The sequence below is a fragment of the Rhinolophus hipposideros genome (genome assembly GCF_964194185.1).
Source record: "Rhinolophus hipposideros genome assembly, chromosome: 6".
Classification (NCBI taxonomy): Eukaryota; Metazoa; Chordata; class Mammalia; order Chiroptera; family Rhinolophidae; genus Rhinolophus; species Rhinolophus hipposideros.
Window position 1 is genome coordinate 38841047 of NC_138052.1, and position 26783 is coordinate 38867829.

The window sequence follows — 26783 nt, forward strand, 5'->3', positions numbered from 1 at the left end:
GGTGATCTGACAGGTCTCAAGCTCTTAACAGCTGCAGTGCAGCATACTTTCCTGGCTGTCTTTCCCTGTGGTCTATCATTGGCTAGACAAGTTCCCCTTCGAAGAAAAAGCAAAAAACCGAAAAAGCAAAAACAAAACCAAAAACCCAGCTTTCCTCTTTTCCAGATCTCAGGTGCCCTGTACTTACTTAAAAAAAAAAAAAAAAAAAAAAAAAGACACCTAAGTTACCAACCAAGGTTTAAAAAAGGTGGGGGGAGCGTGGTGGTGGTGGTGGAAAGCAACTTCAGAGAAATAGCATTGTTCATGTTTTAAGAAAGACAAAACCAGCCTACAGAGCTTACAAATGATAAACAAAAATTATGTTTATTCTGTAGACTAAACTTTATTTTTTCAAATACATTAAATATAACAGTTAGATACCTAGAATATAAAATAATCTAAATTTTAGTACTGGGTTAAAAATATAATTACTTATATACCTAAAATAGAGTTCATCATGACCTCCCTTCAAAATAAAGAAAGGGGGGGAAAATACCCCAGATACCCAAAATAGCTGTTTCCGCGGGTCATGTCCTAAAGTCCAAAACCAAAATATTAAAAAAAAAAGCACAAATAATCACATAACCTCCTAGGAAAGGCCCAGGTTCAAAGCTTATTTATCCACAGCTTTACAAACAGTTTGAACAAGCTGGTCAGCTATTTTCCCTGGCCAAAACAAATCAAAAGCAGGAAATTAGGGGGAAAAGGAGGATCGGGTTGAGGGTAGGGCTGCTACAAAATAAGCATATGGATGGTATCTAGCCGTGAAAACTAGTAACAAGAAAATGGGAAAACTATACAAAGAACAGGACTTGCACAGGGTTAATTAAGAGCAACAGCCCTGGAATCAACTGATCCCATGAGCAGCATCATTGTATTAAAATAGGCAACCCGTGATTTTTCATTGTGATAACTCTTAAGTTATTGAGAAAAGGTTACAAGTATACTTAGCACGCTGTTTAAAAGATCAGGGCACCAGGCAGAAATACCAGCAGAGATATTCTTGGAACTCGAATCTATTAAATTAAGTTTAAATGAACAAGAGTATTTTGGAAAAGAAAAGCAGTGTTTGGAGGGTGCACAGAAGAGGGGCCAGCCCTATCATTTATTTATAGATATGATAAAGCACAGTAATCTAGAGTGTAAGGGACCCACATCAAAACAGACATATGTATCAACAAGATCAAACAGAAAACGTGGAAATATTCCAAAGGTCCGTTTGCAGTATTAGTACCAGAAATATTGCCTGGTAACAAAATAAGTTGTAATGAAATGGAGTAGATTATCTATTATAGAAATAAATGTTTTGGGAGAGATGAGTGTTAAAGCTGCAACAAGAAGCAGCTTCCTTGTATTACTTGGAATTGGATTGAAATAAGGCTTAATTTCATTTAGACAGTAGAGAAAACAGCCAGGTTGGAAAGAAAAAGAAGAGGCTGACTCAGGTAAAAGCAGAGTGTTACTCAAATGCCCAGTCAGAAATTCGGTTAAACATATTTTTGGGTATTTTTTAGAAATCTGCTATTAGTGCTATTAGTGCAATCCTCTATGGAGACACACAGGTGTGCACACTCACACTCACTCTCTCATGCTCACACATTTTTTATTACCAAACACAATTTTAGCAGGTCATAAGTGAATAGTCCACTACACTGAAATGATGTAACTCCTGCTGATGGATATTTAAGTATTCCCCCCAATTTTGCTGTTGTCAAAAATTTACAATAAACAGATCTTAAATTTGATGTTACTATAGTGAAGTTATTATCTGCTCAGATCCTATTAGTATTACTGTATTTGTTATTAGGAAAAATCCATAATAGCTGCATTTTAGTTAATTGTTTACATCCTTTTTTTGGCCTTTTCTAACCACATTCCAACTGTTTCAGAAGTATTTGCTGAAAACAAATATAATAGGTAAGCATGCAAACTTGTGCTCTTTCATTTCCTCTGTATTACTTTCAAGTAATACATAAATTTGATTTACACAGGTTCTATGGGTTTCATTACATAAGATATAAAGTATAAAGATATTTTTGAAGGTGGGATTGATGGATTCACTAAGTAACACAGCACCCTCTGTGTAGATTCCCAGGAGGATTCTTCTCAGGTCTCAGGACCAGGAACGTTATGGCACTCCTGATTCCTGGATTTTCCTCCATATTGTGATAAATGAATCATGGGAATAGGTTTCCTATTTTTGCTTTGGCCACTAGGAAACACAGGGCCATTTCTGTAGTAACCTTAAGTTTCTTACACTTACCCCTAATTTCCCCTTTGGTCTGATTTATCTTCACCCATTTTTACTTGTGTGTGTGTGTTCTGGTCTTATATGCAACTCTGTAAGCATTAATAATTAATCAACTGGTGTCACAATCAATCACCTGTAAGCTTTTTTGGGGTTCTGAACTGCTGTATATACAGTAGCGCCCTTCCCCCCACCCCATGGTTTCACTTTCCTCAGTTTGAGTTGCCCATGGTCAACTGCGGTCCAAAAACATTCAATGTAAAATTCCAGAAATAAACAATTCATAAGTTTTAAATTGTGAGCTGCTCTGAGTAGTGCCATGAAATCTCATGGTGTCCTGCTCCATCCCACCTGGGGTGTCAATCATCCCTTTGTCCAGGGTGTCCACGCTGCACACACAACCTGCCCCTTAGTCACGTAGTAGCTGTCTCGGTTATTCAGATTGGTTAACACACACACACACACACAGGCATGCACGCACACACAAAGAGACCACATTCACATAACCTTTATTACACTATGTTATAAATGTTCTATTTTATTTTTAGTTATTGTTAATCTCTTACTGTGCCTAATTTATAAATTAAACTTTATCAAAAGTACGTATGTATAGGAAAAACAGTGTATGTAGGGTTTGGTACTCTCCATGGTTTAAAGCATCCACTAGGGGTCTTGGAATGTATTCCTCCATGGATAAGGGGCAACTACTGTACCAAAATGTTTAAATACCTGTTGTTGGCTAAAAATGGACAAAAAACTGAAACGTAGATGAGCAATTGAATCATAAATTTTTCAGTTTAATAAGTAAGGTACCTGTTATTCAGAGCAATGTTTCCTTCAGCTTAATTTCTCCTCTTGGACAGAGGGCTCCACAATATGTTTTGTGACAAAAAAGGATCTGTGACTGCTAAGGTGTCTAATTTCCAGGTATCAAGTTCTCTGATCTGTTCTATCTCAATAAATTAGTATACAACACAAGCAGTTTTCATTTATATGAATATTTTATAATCTCATATGCATCTAGATCCACCCATCCATCCACCTACCAACCCTCTCAAGTTATCTATAACAAGGCTACCATGTTAGCTGTCTTCATTATGAGCTACATGTTGTATTATTTCTTCACATTTGTCCTAAAATAACTTTTTTTCAGTTCTCTCATTCTTGCTTCTAGGATTTTATAAACTCATTCTTGCTTACTCTCTCCCCTCACTTACCCACCCATCCACAGGTATCTGCCGACATCTATTCATGAGAGCCCTGCGTGGTTTCTGCCACTGACCATCGGCACAAAACAGTATCTCCAGGGGAAGGTTTCAATACATGCGGTATTGAAAATTGGTTCTGAATTTCCTACCCTTATTTCAAAGCCCCTCAAATCTCTCCACTTATCTTTGGACCCTTTCCAACTGTTATGGGTTTGTATTATGATAATATATTAGATTTAGCCTTTTTTACTTATACTTTTTCTAGGTTGCATGGAGCATTTTGTGGAATTTTGGTTTCTAGAGATAACTTCTCACTGAAGAAGAGTGTACAACAATTTTCAGTGTAGGGGTGTGGAGAAGAATTGAATGAGGGGGTCCTCTCTCTCACTTAGGGCAGCTCTGCTTTTTAACACACTGATCTGCCTTATAAAATTTCTTTTGTTTTGTTGTTTTTAATTTTTGGACGGAGTGAAAAGGTAGGGTAAGGCTATACAAAGCTATAAAACCACTGTTTTCTGTGATTTCTCTTGGGGTTTGAAACTAATTTTTGAGATTAGCTTCCTGTTTTACCTGCAAGAGTCCATTTTTCTTTATAAAACCAAAACAGATTTTTTTTCCTTTGTCCCTGGTTCTCCCAAATCATTTATAATTATGTTAAATAAGACTAATCTTGGCAACTAAGTGTACACATTTCAGTCTACAATTTAACTCTCTAGTTTAATTCATTTCAATTTTTTTTTTTGAGTACCGCTCTACATAAAGCTGCTCTATATTCACTGTCCCAAGACAAAACCACCTGAATGGCCCATGTTGATTAAACATGGGCTTAGACACTTGCGACAATAGCGTCTTTATATTTAGGGGCTTTGAAGAAGAGACAGAAATATAATGAATCACTTCAAGTCTAGATGAAAAGAAATGGCTGGCTTCTAAGGCGAGGCCCGACCACAGGGTTCATTTTCGTTCTTTGCCTTTTTGCAGACGGTGCTGAGCCACAGTCATGACCACTACGTGAAACACCGGGGTCTAATTAACGAGGAGCTTTGCCTTCTCTGCCTATTTCTGTCAACCTTATTTCAATTCAGGGGTCAGTAGTTAGACTCAAAGTCAGCTGACTCCATTCTTCCCCTTTCCTAGAAATCACATGCCTGTTGTTAAGATGCTGGATCATTAAAAGTCGGAGGCACGGAGCATCAGCGCTGCCTACTGTAGCAGCCTTCTCTTCCAGCTCATGGAGCTGGATGAGCTCATCCTAATTACACGGAAAAATGAAGGTCAGTGCGACAAATTAATGCAGCAGCATATTTCAAAGGGGTGTATGACCTCCCTTCCCTATTACAATTTGGTCAGTGAAAATGGTTCTCTCCTCCCTGCTGCCAATATTGTCAACAGGCATTCAGCGGAGAACAAGTGGGAGTATTGAAACATGTAATTAAGTACTGCTTAGAACTACTCTATTCTAATTAATAGAGCCAATTTGCACAATATGTAATCTTTTCAGTTCTTTAGTACAGTCCAGCGGTCTTCAGTAAGCAGCTCTAATCTCCTCAGGCTCAGGAAAGAAAAGCTGTTTTCTAACTCTTACCCCTTCTTTTAAGAGTAGGGGCTCGATGCCAACCAGTATTTTGCATGTTAACTCCACTGGCGTCAGATCTGGGATTCTGGCAAACTGCTAGCTGCCGTTGTTGGGTTTCCAGCGAAAACTCAACCAGGGACAACCGTAAGCAATATGCTGACATTGTGCAAGACAGAAACTGGGTGACACATAAGATTTGGCTTTTCATAAAATGGAGGTAGTTTTAAACCCAAACTTCAGGTTTAAAATTCCATCATTTTTCTAAAGCTACGATTTAGCAAATCATCAGCCCAGGAAACATACCTTTGCATTTGTTTGTTGTCTTGTCCAAAATTGCCTTTGTGGAGACTATTTTCCCATATCTAAAAGACAAAAAGAAAATAAAAAAGAAGAAGTTATAATCAAGGAACCCTTATTAACGTCTAAGTCCCGAAAACACACATGCTTTTCAAACATCTGCAAACTTGAAAGTACAAAATGTCCTTTACTAGGGGACAGGAAATGAGAATTTTAAACTCTAAACTTAACTAAAACAAGGGCCTGGTTAGGCCTGCCACTGAAATCTTTGGATTAGTTTGACATTTAACTCTGAGAAATCAGGTACTTACCTGACAATCTTGGGACAAGAAGAAAAAAAGGAATGTGAGCTCTGTGCAAAATAGTTTCTTATAGTAACACTATGTCCGTGATCAAATACAAAGCCTAACGCAAGGCTACGGAATTATTAAAGGAAAGCATTATGACCCACACAGCCTTTAAAACTAACCGTGGGAGGGAAGCTGCCGGCAATATTTCTGTTCATTTTGGTTTTGCAGGCAGCACTGCCTGGCTCTAGAGCATCACAGAAAGGTGTGTGTGCGCGGGTATATATTTAACACACTTGATGGGATATTTAAAATGGGTCTTTTCTAAGCTAAGATTTTGATAACTGTAAATCTGTAATAACAGTTATACAGTATACTCTCTAACGTGTGTGCATGCACATGTGTGCAAGAAACGGACACTCAAGAACAGAAAACAATGAACGAGGAATTAAGCATTAATTTTATGAGGGTGTCGGTGAGTAATGTGTTCAAATTCCTTAATGCACAACAGAAGTTGGGAGAAGAAGGAAAAAAATTCAGAACACTGCAACTTAGTACACTGCTACTGACAATGAAATGGCAGTATAGTTTAAATATACGCACTAATTCTACGCTTTTCATAGTGGCCACACCATGATATACAGCATTGCTATCTATGCTTGTCTTCTAAAAACTGAGGGGGAAAAAGCCTTAAAAAATAATTCTTAAAAATTATTGGGACTTTGGGCAATGCACATAACTTACTTCACACATCTGAGACTTGTTTCCTCATTTATACAGAGTAAATTACAAAATTTTACTTTTCTATATATTAACTTTAAAATTTTCACATTTTCTCTAATATTGCTTTGTTATGATTGATTTTGAGGACTACAATTGAGTCTTAAAAGTTTTAGGAATCTGTTTACATTCCATATTCCAATAAAACCATATTGATATGGGTGAAGAAAAAAAGTTTTAGGAAATGGAAGTATCTGTGTAGCATTTTAAACCATTGTGAATATTGTAAGTTTCTATTTTGTGCATTAAACAAGCTGAAATATATTTATCTAGAAGAAACAAATGGCTTGAGCCACATCTCTCCCTCAGTAAAATTTCACTGTGTAATCATGTAATCAAATGATTACTAACTAGGCATGAAAGATAATTTAAGGCCCAAATAACAATTACACCCAAGAAGCATAATGCGGCAAAAACACCTTTAATTCTCTGTAGAGATTCTGAGTATTTATAACAACATTAACACGGGTCACTAAGCTTACAATAAATAAATAAATAAATAAAATCTTCAAACCAGAAAAAAATTTGTGATTTAAAGACCACCTTTTAGCAACCATTTATCTACCTAGGTTATTTACATGCTTGATATTCATCAGTGCTCTATCATTGGCACAAGTTTTAGCTGAAACGCTTCTAGATTGCATCCCCGCCTCACACCTTTACAAAAGTAAGGAAGAAAGTTGGTATGACTCCAATTTAGGATAAGGGGATTGAGATTCACAAAGACGAAGAGATTTTGCTTGAGGTAGCAGAGTTCAGGGTCTTTCTTTCGTAAACCATCCAGAAGAAAAGAAACTTAGGGAAGGTCAGGGGCTACCCTTCTACCCTTCTGCTTTCTGCATTAATGATGGGAAAGACAGACATGGAGAAAGGGAGATGTGGGAAGTGGGAAAAGAGGAAAGGCCCCTGGTAGCACAGATACTCCATCCATGCCACACTCCCTTCTGGTCTGCGTTCTCTTTGATCCTTTGCTACATCTGACATTATGCCTCACTTCCTGCACCTTTCTCTGCCTCTGCCCCATTCCAGGGATCTCATTCCACCTGGGAACTCAGTCAGCAGTTCTTTGCCCAGTTGGCCTCCTAACTCTCCCTCCTTAACCAAGTACTTTCATCACATTTACAGTCTGGTCCCTTCCTATTCCTCAGAAATTCATCCAATGACACGAATTTAATTCATGCAGCTTCTCTGATGATGCCCATTTCCCCTTTCTGGGTTTTTCCTTTTGTTTTTGTTTCAAATTTATCAACGTTTTAGTTTGTCTCTACCTTTTTTAACTTAAATATCCTAGTATCTTATTAAGACACTTAAATATCTAGTTATTGTCACCTTGTGCCTGCTATTTTCTAAACCCCATCCCCAAAGAACCCCAAACACATCTTACCCTATCTCGCCTTCATGTCTTTGTGTCTCTTTTCATTCAATAACACTGTCATTCTCTCAGTCTTTCACCAGGCATGGGGGCCTTCAGACGTCAACTTAGCCATTCCTGAAATCCTGTCAGTCAATGACTCTTGAGTTTCTTCTCTGACGTGTTTCTAATATTCACTCCTTCCCTTCACTATGTCCAGAGCTATGCAAAAAGCACATAATAGTTCTCCTTTCTTTCAGCCTCTGGTTCTTCTAATCCTGTCTGCTGCATTCATTTATCTTAAACATCACTTGAAAAATGTCCCTCATCCCTCCATTACCCCATTCTACCCATGCTTGAATGTGAAGAACCTGTTCAAACATTATCCTTCCAGGAAACCATCTCCTCAACCATTTAGTTGACCGTTTTATAAGAAAGCAGCAAGGGGATTGCATTTACTCAGTTCTATGTTCTGTGGCACTGTGCCAGGCATTTTGCATGTATGATCTTATTTAATTAACTTCCACAACAATCTTTAATTAACTTCCACAACGAGACAGGTGCTATTTTTCCTAGTTTTGCAAATGGAAAAAAACAAAAGCGCATAGGAATTTTGAGCCTAAGATCTTGCCTAAAACCCCAAAGCTCAAAAACGAATTGTGTTTTAAGTTCTCCCGCAATTTATCTATGAAATAATTTTGAAAAGCATTTCCTTTCTACACTCAGAGTATGAAAAGAGAGGCACAAAATGGAAGCTCTATGAAGGTACTGGAATCGATGATTTTCCAAGTTGTTTTTGTTTGTTTTAAACACCAGAAATAAACATGTAGTTTATGGTTGAAAAGGGATAAACAAGGGGGGGGGGTATAGAAGAGACGTTTCTGAAATTTATCAGTTTTACTTTCTATTGTGGTTTTCACCATGATTTGTGGGTTAAAACTGAAAGACCGTGACTTCCCAGAAAGTCAGCAAACAGTTTTCACTCTGTGAAACTACTGCATATATTCGTCTCCGTGAAATCTAGTGGGGGAGGAAGACGCTTATCTCACCAAGGCGTGCTGAAGGCTTTCCCTCTCCTCAAATACTTGCTTTGGGGGCTGTCCACTCAGTTCCACGGCTCACACCACCACAGGCTCTCCTTAAAATACAGACCCCTGAACCGGAATGCGTAACAGTGTCCATCGCTCAGGGCCTGGTGACTAAGTTCAGGCCCTGGTGACTGTTCGCTTCTCAGAGGGTGAGGCAGTCACTGTGCTGTGGGAATGAGGAAAGAACAAGTAGTTTTGATGATGTGAGAAAGGATCTGGAATACAGAGAAGAGCCGTCTATCAAATGGCACCTCAAGAAACGGGGAAAGGAGCAGCAGGGTTCAGGGTGCTCCCCATTTCCCTCTACTTTTTACTCACAGTAAGATTTAATAAGGTGGGGCAAGGGATGGGGATGAAGAGAAGCCATTACAGATGATTAACATTTAGTCTAATGCTACTGATCCGCAGTGCTGATGAGAGTAAGAGATATCGGGGTCAAAATTCATAGAGCAACCAGCTTTTCACCTTCCCTTGTTCCTGTTTACACCTTTAAAAACGGTTTTATTGGTTAAAAAAAAATCATCAAGTAAAAGGGACACACATACATTGTCTTGGGAGAAACAGGTCTTCTGATTGGCAGATACACTCTAAGAACACCAAAGGGAAGCATACCCAAGAAATTTTATGAGACAACGTGAATATACAGATTCTTTGGGTTTTATCCAGCTTCAAAGTAACAAAGCTCAGACCACCACAGCCCTGAATACCCGGAATATAATGTTCTTTGCTAAGGAGATAATCCACTCCAGAGGAAGCTCTGACAGTAAAAGGATAAAGAGGAATTTGGAGATGTGACTACAGAATAATTAGAATTTCAAAGGGAGGGGATAACAAATAAAAACTCACATTTAAACCTACTGACCCAAGTGAACTTGGCTGATAAAACCTTTTGCTTAGAATCTACCCAAATTTCTTTTGTTTGCAACATAGCTTTAGTCATTTCTCTCCATTTCCATTTAAGAGCTCTTCCTTCATCTGCTGTAATATAAAATCTAAGCATATTTTAGTTTGTACTTAGTAAATAAAGCTTAATTTTCTCCTCCGCCTCCAACAATGAGTCCCTCCTAAATTTTACCTTTTCTTCAATTTACCTCAATTACAAAAGAAATGTATACTTATTGTAATTAGAAGGCACAGAAAAAAAGTAAGTTAAGTTGAAATAGTAAAATTACCTGTAGTTCTGGACATGAATGTTAAACATATTGGTGCATATCCTTATAGACTTTGTCCAGTGTGAGTGTAACGCGTGTGCAGACACACATTCCTCTACCGGGCAATTCAGAGCTTTTGAACATTCCCGATTACAAGCCAAGGCTCCCTAGAGTGGCGTCTACTCCACCCACCACCAACAGATGGCGATAATGGTTGTTGATAAGTTATTTTAATATTGGCGATTCCAGTTCTAAATTCATTTAAGGCACCATGGGGTCATCTGCAGTGTTCGTGTTTCTGGAATAATTTATGTACACCACGAAACCCACAACAGCAACGAGTGTGTGGAAAACAACAGTAAGAAGAAGTGTACATTTGTAAACAAGAAAAGATTTTATGTTTGAAAATGGGTGGGATATTGCTCACGCATATAGGATGACTGTTTTTGTTTACTAGTTGAACTGCCTCGAAGGACAAGAGGGACTCATACATCCTGTGAGAGATGCTGTTCCCGTGCAAATGACAATGACAAGAAAGAGGGTCAGGGGACTGACATGAGAAAAACAGAAAATAAAATTTTGGAATGTGTGGCTACAGGATCTGAATCAACATTGGAAGTCCATCACGTAGCAAGTTAATTCAAGGGACTAATAAAAGTAATAGCTTGCATTTAACAGTTTTTATTTTATGCCAGGCCCTGTGCTAAGTAACTTAGGTCATTTATTTCAATCTTCACCACAACCTTTTGAGTAGGTAAAGTATTCCTCCCACTCTGTAGATGAGAAGCTGAGGAGCAGAGTGAGTATGGGTCCTATTAAAGGTTACACAGCTAATAAGTAGCAAAAATGGGAGGCAGGAAGTTTGCTTTGGCCAAGCATATTGACAACTACAGAAACTTTGGTCACTAAACACAGATTGTTCCAAAAGTTCAAAGAAATTCGCATCTTGAATCTACACAGTTAGCTGCAAACGAGTGGCTCCAAACGAGTGGCTCCAAACGAGTGAGGGGACAAGAGTAGACTCTGTATGTTACAGTCTCTAAGACAGACGCTGCTATGATTCAGAAAGGAGTTTCTGACTTTCTGGGTTGACAACACTGCTCTATGTGGAATAAGAAGCCCACCAACAAACATATACAGTATCAGTAAGGAGACCACAGACTGGCTTTAAAGCTTAAAAAAGAGTAACCCATTCGGTGGGAATGGAGTTAGGGATTAAAAGCCAAAACCCCTCTTGTTATTTTAGACTTGTTGAGGGAAATAAAAAAATACATATACATGTACACCCACACAAAGATGATACTATATATGCAATTTTCTAACTTGCTTTTTCTGCTGCTTTATTTTTTCAATGGCCTCCCAGGAATAGGGGATTTCCTAAAATTTGCTTCAGCTCTCCTAACTGTGGTTGAATAGGGGAAGGAAAGAAAGTACGTACGTTCGTTCTGCTAATAGAAAAATTTCTTGGAGAATGAGGCCTCAAATAAAAAAGTAGAAGGAATCATTTATTCTTGTTATTCTGAATCCCCACTGCCTTGAAAAATTCAGCTGGTTGGTTATATTGCTTTACTTACTTGGTATAGGAAGTGGTAAGCATTTGAAGATGAGATACAAGTCATGTAAATTTTGAAATTAGGAAATCAACAGCAAACAGAATTTGTAAGGTGTTATCTTTTTGGCCCTGAAGAGTTTTAATGTTTCTGTAACACCAAATATTTAAAGTAGAGAAAGATATTCCATTTTTCATTCCAGTGGTTTTGGCTTAACGCTCACATTCGATATCTGCCCCTTTCCACTTGCGTTGTATAGCTGGGTGTGCCTTTGTGAATAAATAGTTCCTGGTCTATGAGATGGAACAGGAAGAGACAACTTATGCAGCTGGAACTGGAGCCAGGGTTTGAAGGAGGAAAATGTTTGGCAGGAAAAGCTGCTACAGCCTTAAAGGTCAGAAGCAAACCTAGTGGTGAAGGTGAATGAAACACGGGAGAGACAAGTATAGTCAACAAAGAGATCAGACCAAGAAAATCGAGCCACAAATATATACAGCATCTCTATAGCGTGCCCTTCACCATACAAGGCTTATGAAAAATATATAAGATGCTATTCCCATCATCAGGGGACAATCTTTTGGGGATGTAACGAATTTTTAGTATTAAAAAATAACTAAGAATATTGTAATCTTTTATAGAAAATGCTAAATAAAGGGGGCATATGCTTAGGACGATGTTCACGTTCAGCAAGAAAGACTTTGGGGAAAGCCCGGATTCAGGTGGGCTATGGAAGAGAATAAACAGAAGAATCTGTCTAATGCAACCTGTGTAGGGGGAAGAGCGGAAGTTGAGTCTGAAAAGGTCCTATGGTGCCTTGGCTTCCAGGAAATGGAGTCAAGAGAACAGAATGTGGCGGAGGTTTTGCAACTGCAGAATGATATGATGAAAGCGAGATTTCAGTAAGATTAATGACCATCTTATGGCTAGGATTAGCAGAAATGTCGCATTTTATGTTACTGTCTTTTTTTTTTTAACTTTGTACTCAAGCAATAACATTCAAGTTCAAGAAATCAAAATGGAGTGATGAGAAGAGCTAGGTGACAAGTGGAAACAGTCTAAAGGACAGAATAGTTTTAAAACAGAATGTTTCTTTGAACTAGCCTTGAATGCTTTACTTGACATCTGAGAAAAATCACCCATGGCATCTGTGCTATGGAAAGCCAGGGTGTTGTCTCTGTGAATGCAGAGAAGATGGAGAAAAGGAACGACTACGATTCACTTGTCTGAACTGTCCTGGAAAGGACAGTGAGTTTCAGCCCCAGTCACAGACCAAGAGCTTGCAGATTAGAGACGATTTAGCATAAATTCAGAACATCCTCAAATGGTCTCATCCTCGTCTAGATTGGTTGCCTTACAGCATGTGAGCTGGTGGAGAATAAATTACCAAAGCTTTGGGACTAAGAATCACATTTTTCAAGAAAAAAAATATGTATCTACATAGCTAATATTTCATAACATTAAAATTTTAAGATAAACACACCCTTTCGGAATACAAATAAAAGCAGCAATCTGCACCCAGATTTTGGGATTAATAACCTCTTCTGACTAAATTTAAAACCATTTCTGCTAATCTGCCTTTCCAACATTTCTGGGTGGCATAGCTAATCTATTAAACATGCTACACAAAAGTAACAACTGATGCTGTTTATTGCATATATGGCTTGAGCTAAATAATTCATATGGAATGAACATTAAAACTATGCCATTAGAAATGGCTATGATGCATTTTTTTGCCACATTCTATGATAAACGTATACCTCTCTTCTAAATAAAAAGCGCTCTGTAAAGCATTTGATTTATTACACAGATTTGCTGTTACAGTTTAGTATCAAGTCTATTATGGTCTGCAATCAAGGTAAAGTAGCTTTATACTATTTTATGGTCTTTTAAGAGCACAGAGCACAAAGGGTCATTTATATTATCTTATGACATTAGTTTTGCCACAAGTCACTGCACTATAGCACTTACCGATGCAGTCACAGATGGCCAGACCCAAATTAGTCCTCCCAAGTACTAATATGTCAGAAGAAAAGAACACATGCTGAAAACGGCACCCGGAATTTTGCAAGTAAAATGTAGATTATTTATCATAAAAATGAATCCTTAAAAGTCTCAAATACTGATTAATGTCTAACTTTTGAAACAAAGGCAATTTGATTACAGAAACTGGTCTTTTATTTCTGAATTGAATTTATGAACTGACAATGATTGAGCATTTCTTAAATACTCTTCCTCTCCCACCAAGACCTGTGTTTTCTTTGCTTTGATAATCTCGCCTTCATGTTTATACAGCACTTCGCTTTACTGTATCATCAGGAAGACAATGATATCCTGGAAAGAAGACAGAGCTACAACCAGAGAGACCTCTCCTCAAGTAAGGCTTACTTGGACGATGACAAGCTCTGTGACCCTGGAAACCCCTTCTTGAAAGTGGCACCATGACATCTACTTCACAGTGCTTCATACATAACAGATACTCGGTATCTAATCAATGTTATCCTTTTTTCTAGCCCCCTCCAAATAATGGCACTTCTAATTCTTACCATGTGAGAGCACTAAACTACACTGCCTTTTTATTAATATGGAGTGTGATCCTATGTTGCAAAGTGTTAAGAAAAGGTAGACCTGCCATTTTCATGGTTACTTTTCAGCACAGTTCTTTGTATATTGTAACCACTTAATATACACTTGTTGAAAGAATGAAACCTAAACATGCAATATGGTGTTTTTTTTTTTCCACCTTAAATTGCTTGGTGTGGAGAATTAAGAGAGGTTGGCAGTAATTGAGAGATGGGAAATACTAGAGTTTGCCTTGGAAAAATGGACATGGCTTTGTATTTTATCCCTATTTAGCTTATAAAAACCTGTGAGGGAAACAAGGTAATTTAAGAGTTTAACGTAGAATTAAAAATTAGGTCCAAAAAGAAAACTGTGAAAGGTTGGGGGTGGGGGGAAAACCTACAAGAATTTTTGTTCCTAGATTATTTTTCAAGTCTCTAAATTTGTTCTTTTTTTTAAAGGAAATCAAAACTGGAAATCTTACACACATACACTACCAAAAAACTGTGTCAGAGTCTGTGGAAACTGAATGCATTAAATTCCAACACTGAAAACCATAAATGACTGCTTCATTCAAAACAAGAACAGCGTGACAGAGAGTAAAAGTAAACATGCTCTCTGAAGCAAAACAGAGTTATCTGAAACTATTAAAACAGAGTGTGCAAATTACCTAGAAATTTCTCTTGATTCTGAAACAAGCTAAAAAGTAAAACTGGACATGTCCTAGACTGAACGCTAATGTTGGCTTTGACCCAAAACATGGCACCAGTGTATTGATTTCCAAACGCAGTCAGTCAGTCCTTTTCTAAAGTAATAAATTCTGACTGCCCCATGACCTTGAAAGGCCAGTTTGAAGAAGACTGGAAAAAAAAGTAGTAAGTAGTATCTATTTTACTCACTTCAGCTCTAAGAAATCTGGGGATATAATATAAATACATCACGAGTAAAAAAACACTTGGACTGTAGAAGCAAGGAAGGCTAAGGTGGCCTGCCAGCACAGTTAATGTTTCTAAACTTAAGATATTTTGTTCAAGGGTCACTCATGACAACAGTCGCACCTCTAAGAAAGGGTCTGACCGAAATGGATAAACAGGGTTCCCACACTGGTTCCCCTCTGTTCTGCCCCTGAATAAGACTGTCCCCTAGACACTGAAGATAAAGAGAAGCCATTATTCCAAAGACAGAGAGCAGTGCAGCTCTAAAGATTTATAATCTTAACACTTAAGAAAGTCAGAGAGGACTTCCCTTTATGAGAAGGAATGGAACTAACGAGAACGAAGTGCTATTAGTTGCTTTAGTATCAGTTTCGCAAAGTTACGGGTCCCATATCCCACAGGAAGGTAGTTTGCCACACTTTCAAGATAGCTTGAACTGACTGCATTTTCCAGAGGTTCTGCTGCTCCTTTACGAAGAAGGGGGCTGTGAAGGGAGGGCAGGGCTAAGAGTGCTTCTTATTTCCATGACCTAGTCAGGGGAGGAAGATAGAGCTACTGGGGAATGCTACAATATTCTGATTGGAGCGAAACAAAAATCATTATGTGCTCATGGATTAGATGAGGCCATCTGGGAAGAGGACATTGGGTTTGGACGAGTGGGTAACTGGTTAAACAAGTGACAGCTGAAGTCTGTCAGGGTGGTCAGTCAGCCGGGAGGAAAGCCTCTAGTGATATAGGCCACAGGGCTCTATTCTTGGCCAGCACTTTTTCAACATTTACATAATGACATAAACCAGGTATGTGATAGTACACTTATTAAATACATAAATATCCCAAAGCTAGGAAGGATGGTGAATGTAAGATGTCAGAATTACTACTTTGAAATTATTTCAACAAGCTAGAATGAATACTTACTTGGCCAAAGCCAATAGTCTAATATTTAATAGGGAAAACGTTTAAGTCTTACATATATGTTCCGGGGGTGGGAGTGGGGGTAGGGGAATCAACTGTATAAATTTAGGGAAAGCCTTGACTTATTCACATGAAAATACCTGGGTGTTTTGATTAGGAACAAGTTCAAGTTCTCTGAAAAAAAAAAACACAACACAGACTTAAGTTACACTGAGAAAAATACACGATCTGGATCATAGATAGAAATTATGTTCTTGGGCCTCTTTGCTCAACAATCCCAAACACCCAGGATTAGGGGTTGAACTGCGTCCCCCAAAAAGATACGTTCAAGTCCTCAGCTCTAGTACCTGTGAATGTGATCTTACAAAACATGGTCCTTGCAGATATAACCCAGTAAAGATGAGGCCATTAGATCAGGCCCTGATCCGATGCAGACAGGTGTCCTTACTAAGAAAGAAATCTGGACACATATAGACACACACGGGGAGAACACCATGTGATGAGTGAGGCAGAGGGTTTCAGCTGCAAACCAGAACACTAAGTGTTGCCAACAAACCACCAGAAGCTTGGAAGAGGTGACAAAGGATTCTCCTCTCCGGGTTTCAGAAGGAGCGTGGCCTTGCTGACACCTTAATTTTGGATTTCTAGCCTCCGGAACTGTGAGACAGTATTTTCTGCTCTTTTAAGCCCCCCTGTTTCTGGTACTTTGCCACAGCCATCCCAGGAAACTCAGAGCCCCAGCCTGCTTGACTACCCCTATACAAGTCCCCAAGCCTGCCCTGCTTCATCTTCGTTTTCTGACCTTAAAGATGTTACTTTACCTGGGAAGCTCGGTGTCCTTCTGCAAGACTCACTCTAATGGTGCTCTCCAGCAGCACGCCTTTCCTGACCTTCCCTGGTGGAGCTGTGAGCTGCCCCTGAACTACGGCCACCGCAGCGCGTCCCCGCGGAATCGCAGTGCCACACTCAGCACAGTGCTGCATTACCTACACACCTGCATCGCCACGACACGTGTGCTCTTGGACTGCCTTCCGCTTTGTGTACCAGGCCCCAGCACAGGGTCTGACAAACAATAAACTGGCAACATTCAGAAAAAAAGGAGTAGAGGAGTAAACAAATGAACGACAGCCTGCTTTCATTGGATGCTTTCTACGTTACACGTTGGTTCTAAACATCTTTTTTCAAAAAGTTAAATTGATTCTAAAATGATGTACTTCCAATAGTTTGCTATTAAAGTGACCTTTTAATGAAATAGTGATAAAAGGTGGTGGTTGTTTCAGTGTGTGTCCTTTTTGACAAAATAAAATTTTGACTCTAGCCTGGATCCCTCACCCTAATTATTTTTGTTTACTGTGCTGGTCCTTAAAATCCAAAAATCTGAGAACCACTAAAATACGGTGGGCAGGAGGCTGGTACCCCTGCTTTGAAAGGGGGACTGGACTGGATGACCAACAAGATTAACATCAATTAAGAATAATGGTTATGTGGCTAGAATGATTAAATAAATGAATAATGGCAAAAACATCTTTAAAAAAAAAACCGCACCTCACAGCATTCCATTTATTTTAATTTCAAGTTATGAACTGGGACGAAAACAGCCCCATAAAATTCTGTATGAATTGACCATTTCCCCAATAAAAACACACATAAGAAAAAAAAAAATGAGAACACGGCGGCTTCTAAATAGCTTTCTTCCCTGTAGTTCTCTCCAGGATTCAGCTGAAGTGGGCATTGTTATCGGCAGTAATACCTCCTTGTACTTCCTGTAACTATCCTGCTGAATGAGCAGAACACAAGTCTCAGCTCACCCGACTTCCTGCTTTGTTCAGGGCTTACTTAACCTTGCACGTTTAAACTGCCAAGGTAAAATGGGTCCTGACTGTTAAATGCATCACTTTATAGCTTCTTAGAAAGATCCCATAAAACCTGCAAAAAGAGGATCCTCAAAAGGAAGCCAAGATCCGAGTAAAACTAGAAAATCACTGAAGACATGGTGTCAAAGGAAGTAACCAAAAAGCATCGTTACACGACAGTTTTATATGCCTATATGTACTTGTTTGTGGACACAGATACACACACACACAGGAAAGTGTAAAGTGCTTTATACATTAAGGGGTAAGTGTAACATCTCTGGCATTAAAATGGGATTCAAATATAAGGTAATCCAGGTGAAGTGAATTCACTCTTCCCAGGCAGGGAGTTGGGGGTGGGAAGCACAGGTGGGCAGCTTTCTTTGAGCTTGAGAGTAAAGAGGAGAAATATGACATGATTCTCTCTCCTGTGTTTATTTGACAAATACATATTACAGATAATCTATATTATAATCCTAATAACACGAATTCCCTCTCTCTTGTCAGGAACATGGTATCTGTTTTAGAATGTAGGTAAAATAAAGGCCAAGTTCTAAATAGGAGTTAAGTACCCTTTCCCACTACTTAACTGTTCAGAGCTCAGCTTATCAAAATATTTGTTTTGCCTTTACCTGGGTCTGCCCCCATCAGGCCACTGCCTGTTCCAGAATGTATCCAGAGGAAGGTGATAATTGCCCCCTTAACACCCAGGCCTACACTGGGCGTACTAATTGCTCCAAGCCCCTGCTTGTTTCCTCTCACAAACACCCGCCCTCATCAGAAAGCAGGGAACAGCCTTAAGCTGCAGCTCACTTCCTAGCCCTGACTCCAAGCCCTTCCCAAACGGAGCACCTTATTGACAAGCCACAGGGCAGGAATGAAGGGCAAGTGAAGTAGGAGATGGGGGGAGATGGACAGAAATAAGCACTTTTAGGTCCATAAATGACAAAATAAATTTCCTTCTAGGGGAAGTGGATACTCAATCACAGAAGAATCAGAGAGAAGTTGCAATGGAAATTCAGAAGATTGTAACAAACCACTCTCTTTAAAAACAACAAATATTTCAGAAAGATGAAACCCTGCAACTCTTGAGCACGAACAGTGACCCTTAAAGAAAACAGATATAAAGTACTTTCATTTTAAATAGATGAAAACTTGAGGGGTACAGCACCTGCTCTAGTGCCATGTATAATGAGATGCCCACATTTGAAAATCCACTTTGGCAACGATAATTTTGAGCACTCAGTTCTATAAATATTTTCATCCTTTTCTATGAAGAATCCTCCATTACTACTCACACAGTCTCTAGAGTACCTGAAGATTTCCATTTCTCTGACAAGGAGATTTTGCAGAAAAGCAAAAGCAGTAATGTACTTTAGGTCCTCAACAAAATATTTTCGAGTAAACAAATGAGCTAATGAATGGGGAGTTTGTATGTCTACCAAGTATATGATGAACAAGTGAGCAGTTAACATAAGAACCAGGAGAGAAACTCTAACAAGTGTTTAGCTTCTACAATAAACTTTATAGAATTGTCACAGCTGACATTTCACAAGGGCTTTCAGACATATATTTCGTTCAGGCCTCACAAACACCCAGCAAAGGAGATTAGCCCTGTTCTACAGAGAAAGGAAACTAAGACGGAGGGGAAAGTGACTCATTTTTCTACCTCACTACAGTAGAAAAAGGAGTCACAAAAGGAAACCAGGTTATTCAATAGGTACTCAGTACAAAGAATGAGTCTGAATCAGGCTCCTCCTGAAGCTCACTTCCAGTGACAATGCGTGTTAAGGAAACTGTTGGCTAAAATAGGAGATTGTTACTAGAGTCAAGATTGGACCTGTGCCATAAAGAGTGTGTCAGGCCAAGGAAATAATGCAGCACAACCCTCTTCTTCTGGAAAATGAAACTGAAACATATAAACCCAAAATTCATCCCTTTAGTCACCATTTCAGGCTAAATTTAAGCAAAAGTTTTAAGTTTACACTACTAAAAGTCAAGACTCAAGACGATTTGGGGGAAAAGAACAACCCAAACTATAGTGACTGAGCCAAACAAAAAGCTACAATGTATACCTAAGACTTTATCCTCAAGTGGGGGAGGGAGTAGAGATATTGATCTCAGAAAGAAAAGGCCAAAGCCCTTCCAGCTAATCACATAACAAATGGCAAAGTAATGAGGATTAAAATCTACCAACCCGCCTGCCGGAGAGAAAGGAAGAAATGTCTTCTAGAATCTAAAGAATATGGTTTATACACATAAGCTCAGCAAAAAGAAATAAATGGTTTCTGGAGAAACAGCATGTGACCTATCCATCACCTGAAAAGGGGATGAGCGAGTGCCTCGGACATTATTTGGAGGGTGTGGGGGGGATGTCTCCGTAAATGTATTAATTTTATTATCAAACTAATCGACCAAGGGAAAAAATGCAAAGCTGTAAGGATTAGCAGGACAATGAAGCGCTACTGAGGATGTGGAGTAGCAGGGAGAAAGAAGGCAGCACAAATGTCCAGGAGCAACCAATTCATCAACTGGCTGAGCCTCTTATTGTTACAACCACGCAGCAGCAGCAAAGTACGACATGACAATTACAGGACAGCAACCTCCTAGGGAACTGTTCAAATTGTTGTGTGTGAAAAACGTTAATGTGCCAGAGACAACACCCACGATCAATTTCTTGACATAAACCAGTTCCAACTCTTGCTAAATGAAAGAAGGAAAGCTAACATGTGTTCAGGGTTGCTTTTTCATTTGTTCTCAAGTGCAGAAGGCACAGAACAGATTTTCGTAAACTCTCGGCTAATTGGACTTGCAATTCTGATGTAACTGCATCCCATGTTGCGATGCCAATTAAAAACTTCCCAGTCAAGAAGGACTCTCTCCCCCAGGAGCTTCATTATGCACATCTAAAACAAAGGTAATGTTAACTGTTCTCTGTTTCCCTTCATTTCTAGGGCACATGTATGGATTGGTTCCCACAAGATTCATCCTGCCAGGTATTCCATGCATTTTAAATTATTTCTTAGGGTCCTCATGGCTGGCAAAGAGGACGAGACGGTCATTAAAAATAATTTGGAATGGTCACTGAGTCTGATGTACTTCTGCATAGACTACAAATTAATTCAAACCTCTATCCAAAGCGGGTTAGGATAAGCTATCTTGCATCATTCTCTGTTGTTTTACACGGAGGCAGCTCATGTCAGTGTGTCAAATTTAGTTGTTTTTCCTTTTCTAATAGAGATAACACACACTATTTATCAAATTAGCAAAGATGATAACAACAACAACAACAAAATTAAACCCCCCCAGTCTGCAAAGAAAATGGCAAAAGGGGCATATGCCTCTGGTAAGAACATGCTGATTACACTCGGAGGGCAATTTGGAGCCATAGCTTAAAACAAATTCTCCTAAGGGAATTATTAAGGTTATGAATAAATTCTCTGGCAAAGATTATATAGAAATATAGTAAATAATCTAAATACTAAGTAAACTGCAGAACTGTGGGATGGGAAAACCATGTCATCGATGATACTGAATGTCCTTGGTACAGCGGGGCGACAACCCAGGCTTCTGGCAAAGGAGGGGAGGGGACAAGCTTTTGTATTTTGTGAGATAAACATTGTGAAGAAATCATATACACATTCTAACCCCTCCTTTTCTCTTGAAATACCTAGACCAGCACTGTCCAGTAGAAAGGGAATGCAAACCACCAACGCAGCCCGCATACATAATTTTAAATTTTGTAATAACCACATTAAAAAGAAACATGAGATTAATTTTAGTGTTTTCCTTAAGCCAGTATATCATTTCAACATGCAACCAATATGAGAATAATAATGAGAGGTTTAACTTTTTTTCTACTAAGTATCCAGAATCCAGCGCATCTCCGTTTGGCCCAGTCACATTTCAGGCGCTCTCCAGCCACACGCAGTTGATGCTGTCTGCACACATCTAGATGTTTATGGGCTGTTGCTTCTTGCCCAGTTCAACATGTCTCTTGCCACGGGAAACGGTAGCCTGGCACCATTTACATCATGGCTACAGCCCTTGGCAACTGCTACTTCAGATTGCTTATAGCAGTTGCTTTAAAGAAGGCACAAATTAGGGCAATAATCCAACTTTTGCACTTCTGAAGTTATTTTCCTAACTATGGCTGCAAGGGAGATAATGATTATTCACCCTGGGGGGGCTAATCTTTGAGACTATCTGAACAGAAAGGTATACTTGAAAAGCTCCAACAGCATTTTCCTTTTAACTTACTTGGTAAGATCTTATGGTTCCTCTCACAGTATATGTTCAGTCTTGCGGAACACAGCAGAACATTCTATAATTCTACCCTCAACATTCCCACTCTTGGGGCTTTGAATGAGCCTTAACCATATACTTTGAATGGAATGAATAACATATATGACTGAGGATTGCATGTCAGAATAGTACATTTGTTCGATGAGCTTCATTTCAAGAAAAAAATTGGGGGTGGGATATATCCTGTCACTGTCAAAAAACAAGGAACTGACTAACTCTGAAACCAATCAGCCTTGCAGATCTGAGACCTCTACTTGTCTCTGACATCAGCAACGCATTTTAACCATGTGCTACCACAGGATGACAGGGGAGCACCCAAGGCAGCCTCTAGCCTTTAAAAGCACCTTTCATGGAAACAAGAAAAAGGTACTCTCTATGGGAGGGGGAAATCCCTCAGGCACAGGACTATGGTGACTGAGAGTGAGATGGATTTCAGCAACACACACCTCCTGGACCAGGCATTTCTTGTGTAGGTGACAATGTCCTCAATTAAACTTGGGGTCCTGGGAACAATTTCCCATCTGGTATACCACAGCAGACATGGGCAGCAAGCTCTGGAGATAGCAATGAACTTGATATGTAGGTACCAAGCATGTCATCTTTATTAAATATTGCAAAATGGTAACAGCCCTCCTTAGGGACAGGTGCGGTAGAAAATAAGGAGCAGAAATCCAAATTTTCAAAAAGTAAAACTGTTGCTATACATATAAGTTGGAGACTAAAGCTTCCAAACTTAAGGCAGCTTTTAATATGAATACATGATGAATAAAAACGTTTTTCATAAATCTTTATAAGAGACTTAATGATTCTGAGTCCATATAATGACATAACCGGGAAAGCTGGAGCTTGTTAATCACATATTTTCATTCCTCCTTTGCTATAATAACTCAACTGTAACAGAATACAGAATAGATACCCAATTTAATTGTACACATGCTGTAAAAACACATTACAGTACATTCTACTGTCCATCTACATAGGGTCTAAATGAAAATGCACAATAACTTCAAGTCAAACTCGTCTCCCAACCAAATCTGATATTCCTTCTATACTGGGAAAGCAGTCATCACATCTTGCTATCTATACCTCCCTCCCTCTATCTATATTTCCTCTTATATATATTATAATCTTGTTAAGGATAGGACCATGTCTTATTCATTTATATGTCTCATGCTATCTACCACAATGCCTTTCACATAATAGGTGCTCAATAAATGGTGGTAGAATCGATTGATGTAGAGTTAAACTGAAAAGAAAAGGAAAGGTGGTGGCCATGAGGTACAGACAACAGTGTGAACACAGAGGAATCTCTAACAGCTACTCGATAAACAGAAGGTGGAAAGCAAAGGAAAGCAAAGAGAGAAACTGTATTTGTTCCATGCCCAAGCACTGGTGGAGGAATGTTACATATGTTGCCCACTCAGTGCCCCCACGTTAGGACTGAAAGCACCGAGCCCAGTGAGGAAAAGCAATGTGCCCAGGACCATCAGCTTTTACACAGGAGCCAGGGCTGAATGAGGCCTGTGCCAAATCATGTCCCCTCTCCCTTGTGCCCTCGGCTCCAGGGGGAGTAGCTGTGACAGAGAAAGCCAAGGAGCCAGCTGTACAGACTCGAGGAAAATTCTGTGCTATATTATCCAAGTAGTTATCTTTCTTTTTCCTTTACCTGTCACTCATCTTATTCGGTCCTACTGAAACAAGTACACGTCCTTTCACTATGAATAGCACCACAATCAGAGCATAAATTCTCAATTGATGACCAAGCTACTTTAATAATATTCAATATAAAATTCGAGGAAAACAACTTATTTTGAGTCTTTGAAGTTTACAGTAACAATGGTTTTGTTACCCGTTGTTTTTCCTGTGTTTTTGATGTAGCTGGAAAAAAACAGATGTCAGAGCTATGCTGATGCTCTAAAATTACTTGTGGTGATCTAAAAGTTCTGGGAACAGTATTTGTCAATTAATTTTTCCCAAAGTGCCAGGAACTGAAACACAGACTGTATTTATTACTCACTGTGGACTGTCCTAAAATAAGGTTCTTAGTAGTAAAGTATCCAAAATAGCAAACTGAAAATATGGATGTGCCTGGTGTATGCACGCACACATCTTTACAGACGTGTGTTGCAATTAAAAATAATGTATAGAGATGTATATATATATTAGCCTTTGTGACTACAGTAAGCTGCAATAAATTATAGACAGATAATAAAAGTTAGATTAGTTCTTAGTTTACGGGTTTTTTTTCTTACTACAGAGAAATATATATAAAGGCATTTATTTTATCTTTGGATTGGTGATGTCTGAACCATCGCTAGTGCTCCTCAAATGTTCACAATATTCAGACAGCTATGTAACCCACGTCCCTGTCCTTGAGGAGCCTGTACTGCTTACGTTCTCATCTCTCAATCAATCATTCCCTCTTTCCTGTAAATCTGATGCTTAGTTGTGCAGACCTTATGAGTCAGTGTAGGTTAACAAAGTATACATATTTTAAGAATCAACAAATAGACTGTGGAAAGGGGTCTATTTAGCAATGGAATTGCTATCTGTTTAGCAATGGAATTACTTTTGAGTCTTAGTTTCTTCTTTAAAAGTTTGTATGTTTCCTGTTTTTCATGAGCATGTATTATTTTTGAAAACAAATATTAACACATACTATTTCCTTTGCTATAATTTATTAATGAACCAACACTATTTAAAGAATGATAGCCAAAATACTGAAACAGTCATGAGACCATTATCTAAAAACATCTTTAATTCTGTTGTACCCCACTGACAGTTTACAAAAGGGACAACTCTGGGCTATGTTCTTATTGTGAATATGAGACTCTGGAAGTAAGAATTTCTCAAAAAATACTCCCAGGAGGCCCAACACTGGTTTCTGGTTCCCTAAAGAGTAATCTAGTAACAGTAGAAACACACCAGCTGACCTCAGGGCACATCGGGGGAACAGAGGGAAAAAAGGAGATCTCTAAGGAAACACAGATAGAAATAACAGCAGGCTTGAGAGTATGAGGTATCAGCAACTCAGAAAAGATCTAAAGCAGGTGCAAATTCAACAATGAAAAAAAGTAGATGACCAGAATTTTCTGCTACACAAGTTATAAAAGATAGGCAAACTTACCACTTTAAAGTCAGAGCTAAAGAAATGAGCAGCACGTGTCCATCCATTCCTTAATAAAAAGGTGAAACTTTCAATTTTTTAGAAAACTGGGGCACTCATAGGTATGTCAGTAAATATATAAAATGCTTTTTAAACTTGCTATTCTAAAACATGTGTAAGTCTTAAAGGTGTGACCAATACTTTCAAGCCGACCTAAAAACCCAACTATGACAGAGCAAATGATGACCCGTAATCCAATGATTAAGATCATTTTCATAGTCTACTCTCATTTTTCCTATTATCTCTTCCCTTTTGTAAAATGTTCACTGTCTAAAAGATTATAAAATTAGAAAAATTGATTTTATTAGTTTTAAAACAGTGTGTATGTGAGAGGGTGGATGGACAATATTTTTAACAAAATTGGGATCATGTTGAATAAGTATTAATCTTTTTCACTTAATGCTTGCTATATTGTGAGACTTTTTTTTGCATGGCATTAAATATTCTTCAAAAATAAGATCTGTAATGATTATAACACATTTGGATGGGCATCTTATAAATTCACTTAGGTTGTTTCCAATTTTTTAACATTCCAAATGACACTGATCAACATCTTTTACTGATCACTTTAGCCCCATCATTACCTTCCCTCCTCCCAATACCGAGCCCAGAGTCCCAGAGCTCTGACTCGAGCTGATAAACTTGGTACCATCGTCAAGAACAGACAGTATCCCTCTTGACACCTCAAAGAGGGCAGGGGAATCCCACGTTCACCATGAGATGGGGAGAGTTAAAGTTCCAGGAAGAAATCAGAACAGAAAAACAAACCATAAATCTAGTCACACTACCACAAGAGGAGACACATTAATTAGATAATACCTGAGAACCTTTTCCCTGTTATTAGCAGTATCTAGAAATAAGTATCCCTAAATACAGAGGGGATAGGACAGCTGAGCTATACTACCATCTGTTTCCGGTTTCAAATTGGACCAGCAAGATACATTCAAATGTCCAAATAATTTTATCTCACATCTCAAATTCCCTTCCATTCCAAATCTCACAATAAATAATTGAGTAGGTGAATGTGAGCAAGATCTGATGTTGAACTTGTACCTTCAACATAGCTACATGCTTTCAAATATGTACAACTAAATTAAAATGCTTAATGTGGTCCACTAATATTGAGGAAATGCAATAAAAAATTTACTCTCCAAAAAAGGAGGTCAGTAAACCTGGTGAGACCTTTCTTAAACCATTTGCTTTATCTAGCAATATGTTTCATTTCACAATCTTAACGTTTGATCTTAAAACCTGGTAAAATTGCCTGTGAAATCAAATAAAGTAACATGTTGTTCAAAGGGCTAATTAAGATGCCATGAGTTCTGAGCAGCTGTTTTATTACTGTTGTCTTACATATCTGACCCTTTCTCCTGGAAGAAAATCACTTCTGTAAGTGCTTGGCATAGTTATCATGAAACTTTCGGAGGCAAAATCATATTCTAAGAGTGAGTGATTAAAAGGTACAAACTTCTAGTTGTAAC

General features: G+C 38.7%; 1 protein-coding gene across 17 annotated transcripts in view; it reads right to left on the minus strand.

Annotated features, from left to right (window-relative positions):
* The window catches only part of RBMS1 (RNA binding motif single stranded interacting protein 1), a 197669-nt gene that overhangs the window by 37781 nt on the left and 133105 nt on the right, over positions 1 to 26783 (minus strand). For all 17 annotated transcript variants that reach the window (XM_081052672.1, XM_081052670.1, XM_081052656.1 and 14 more), the window contains exon 3: positions 5375 to 5433. In XM_081052672.1, the coding sequence (XP_080908798.1) occupies positions 5375 to 5433 (59 nt within the window). The remainder of the gene's footprint in view (positions 1 to 5374; positions 5434 to 26783) is intronic.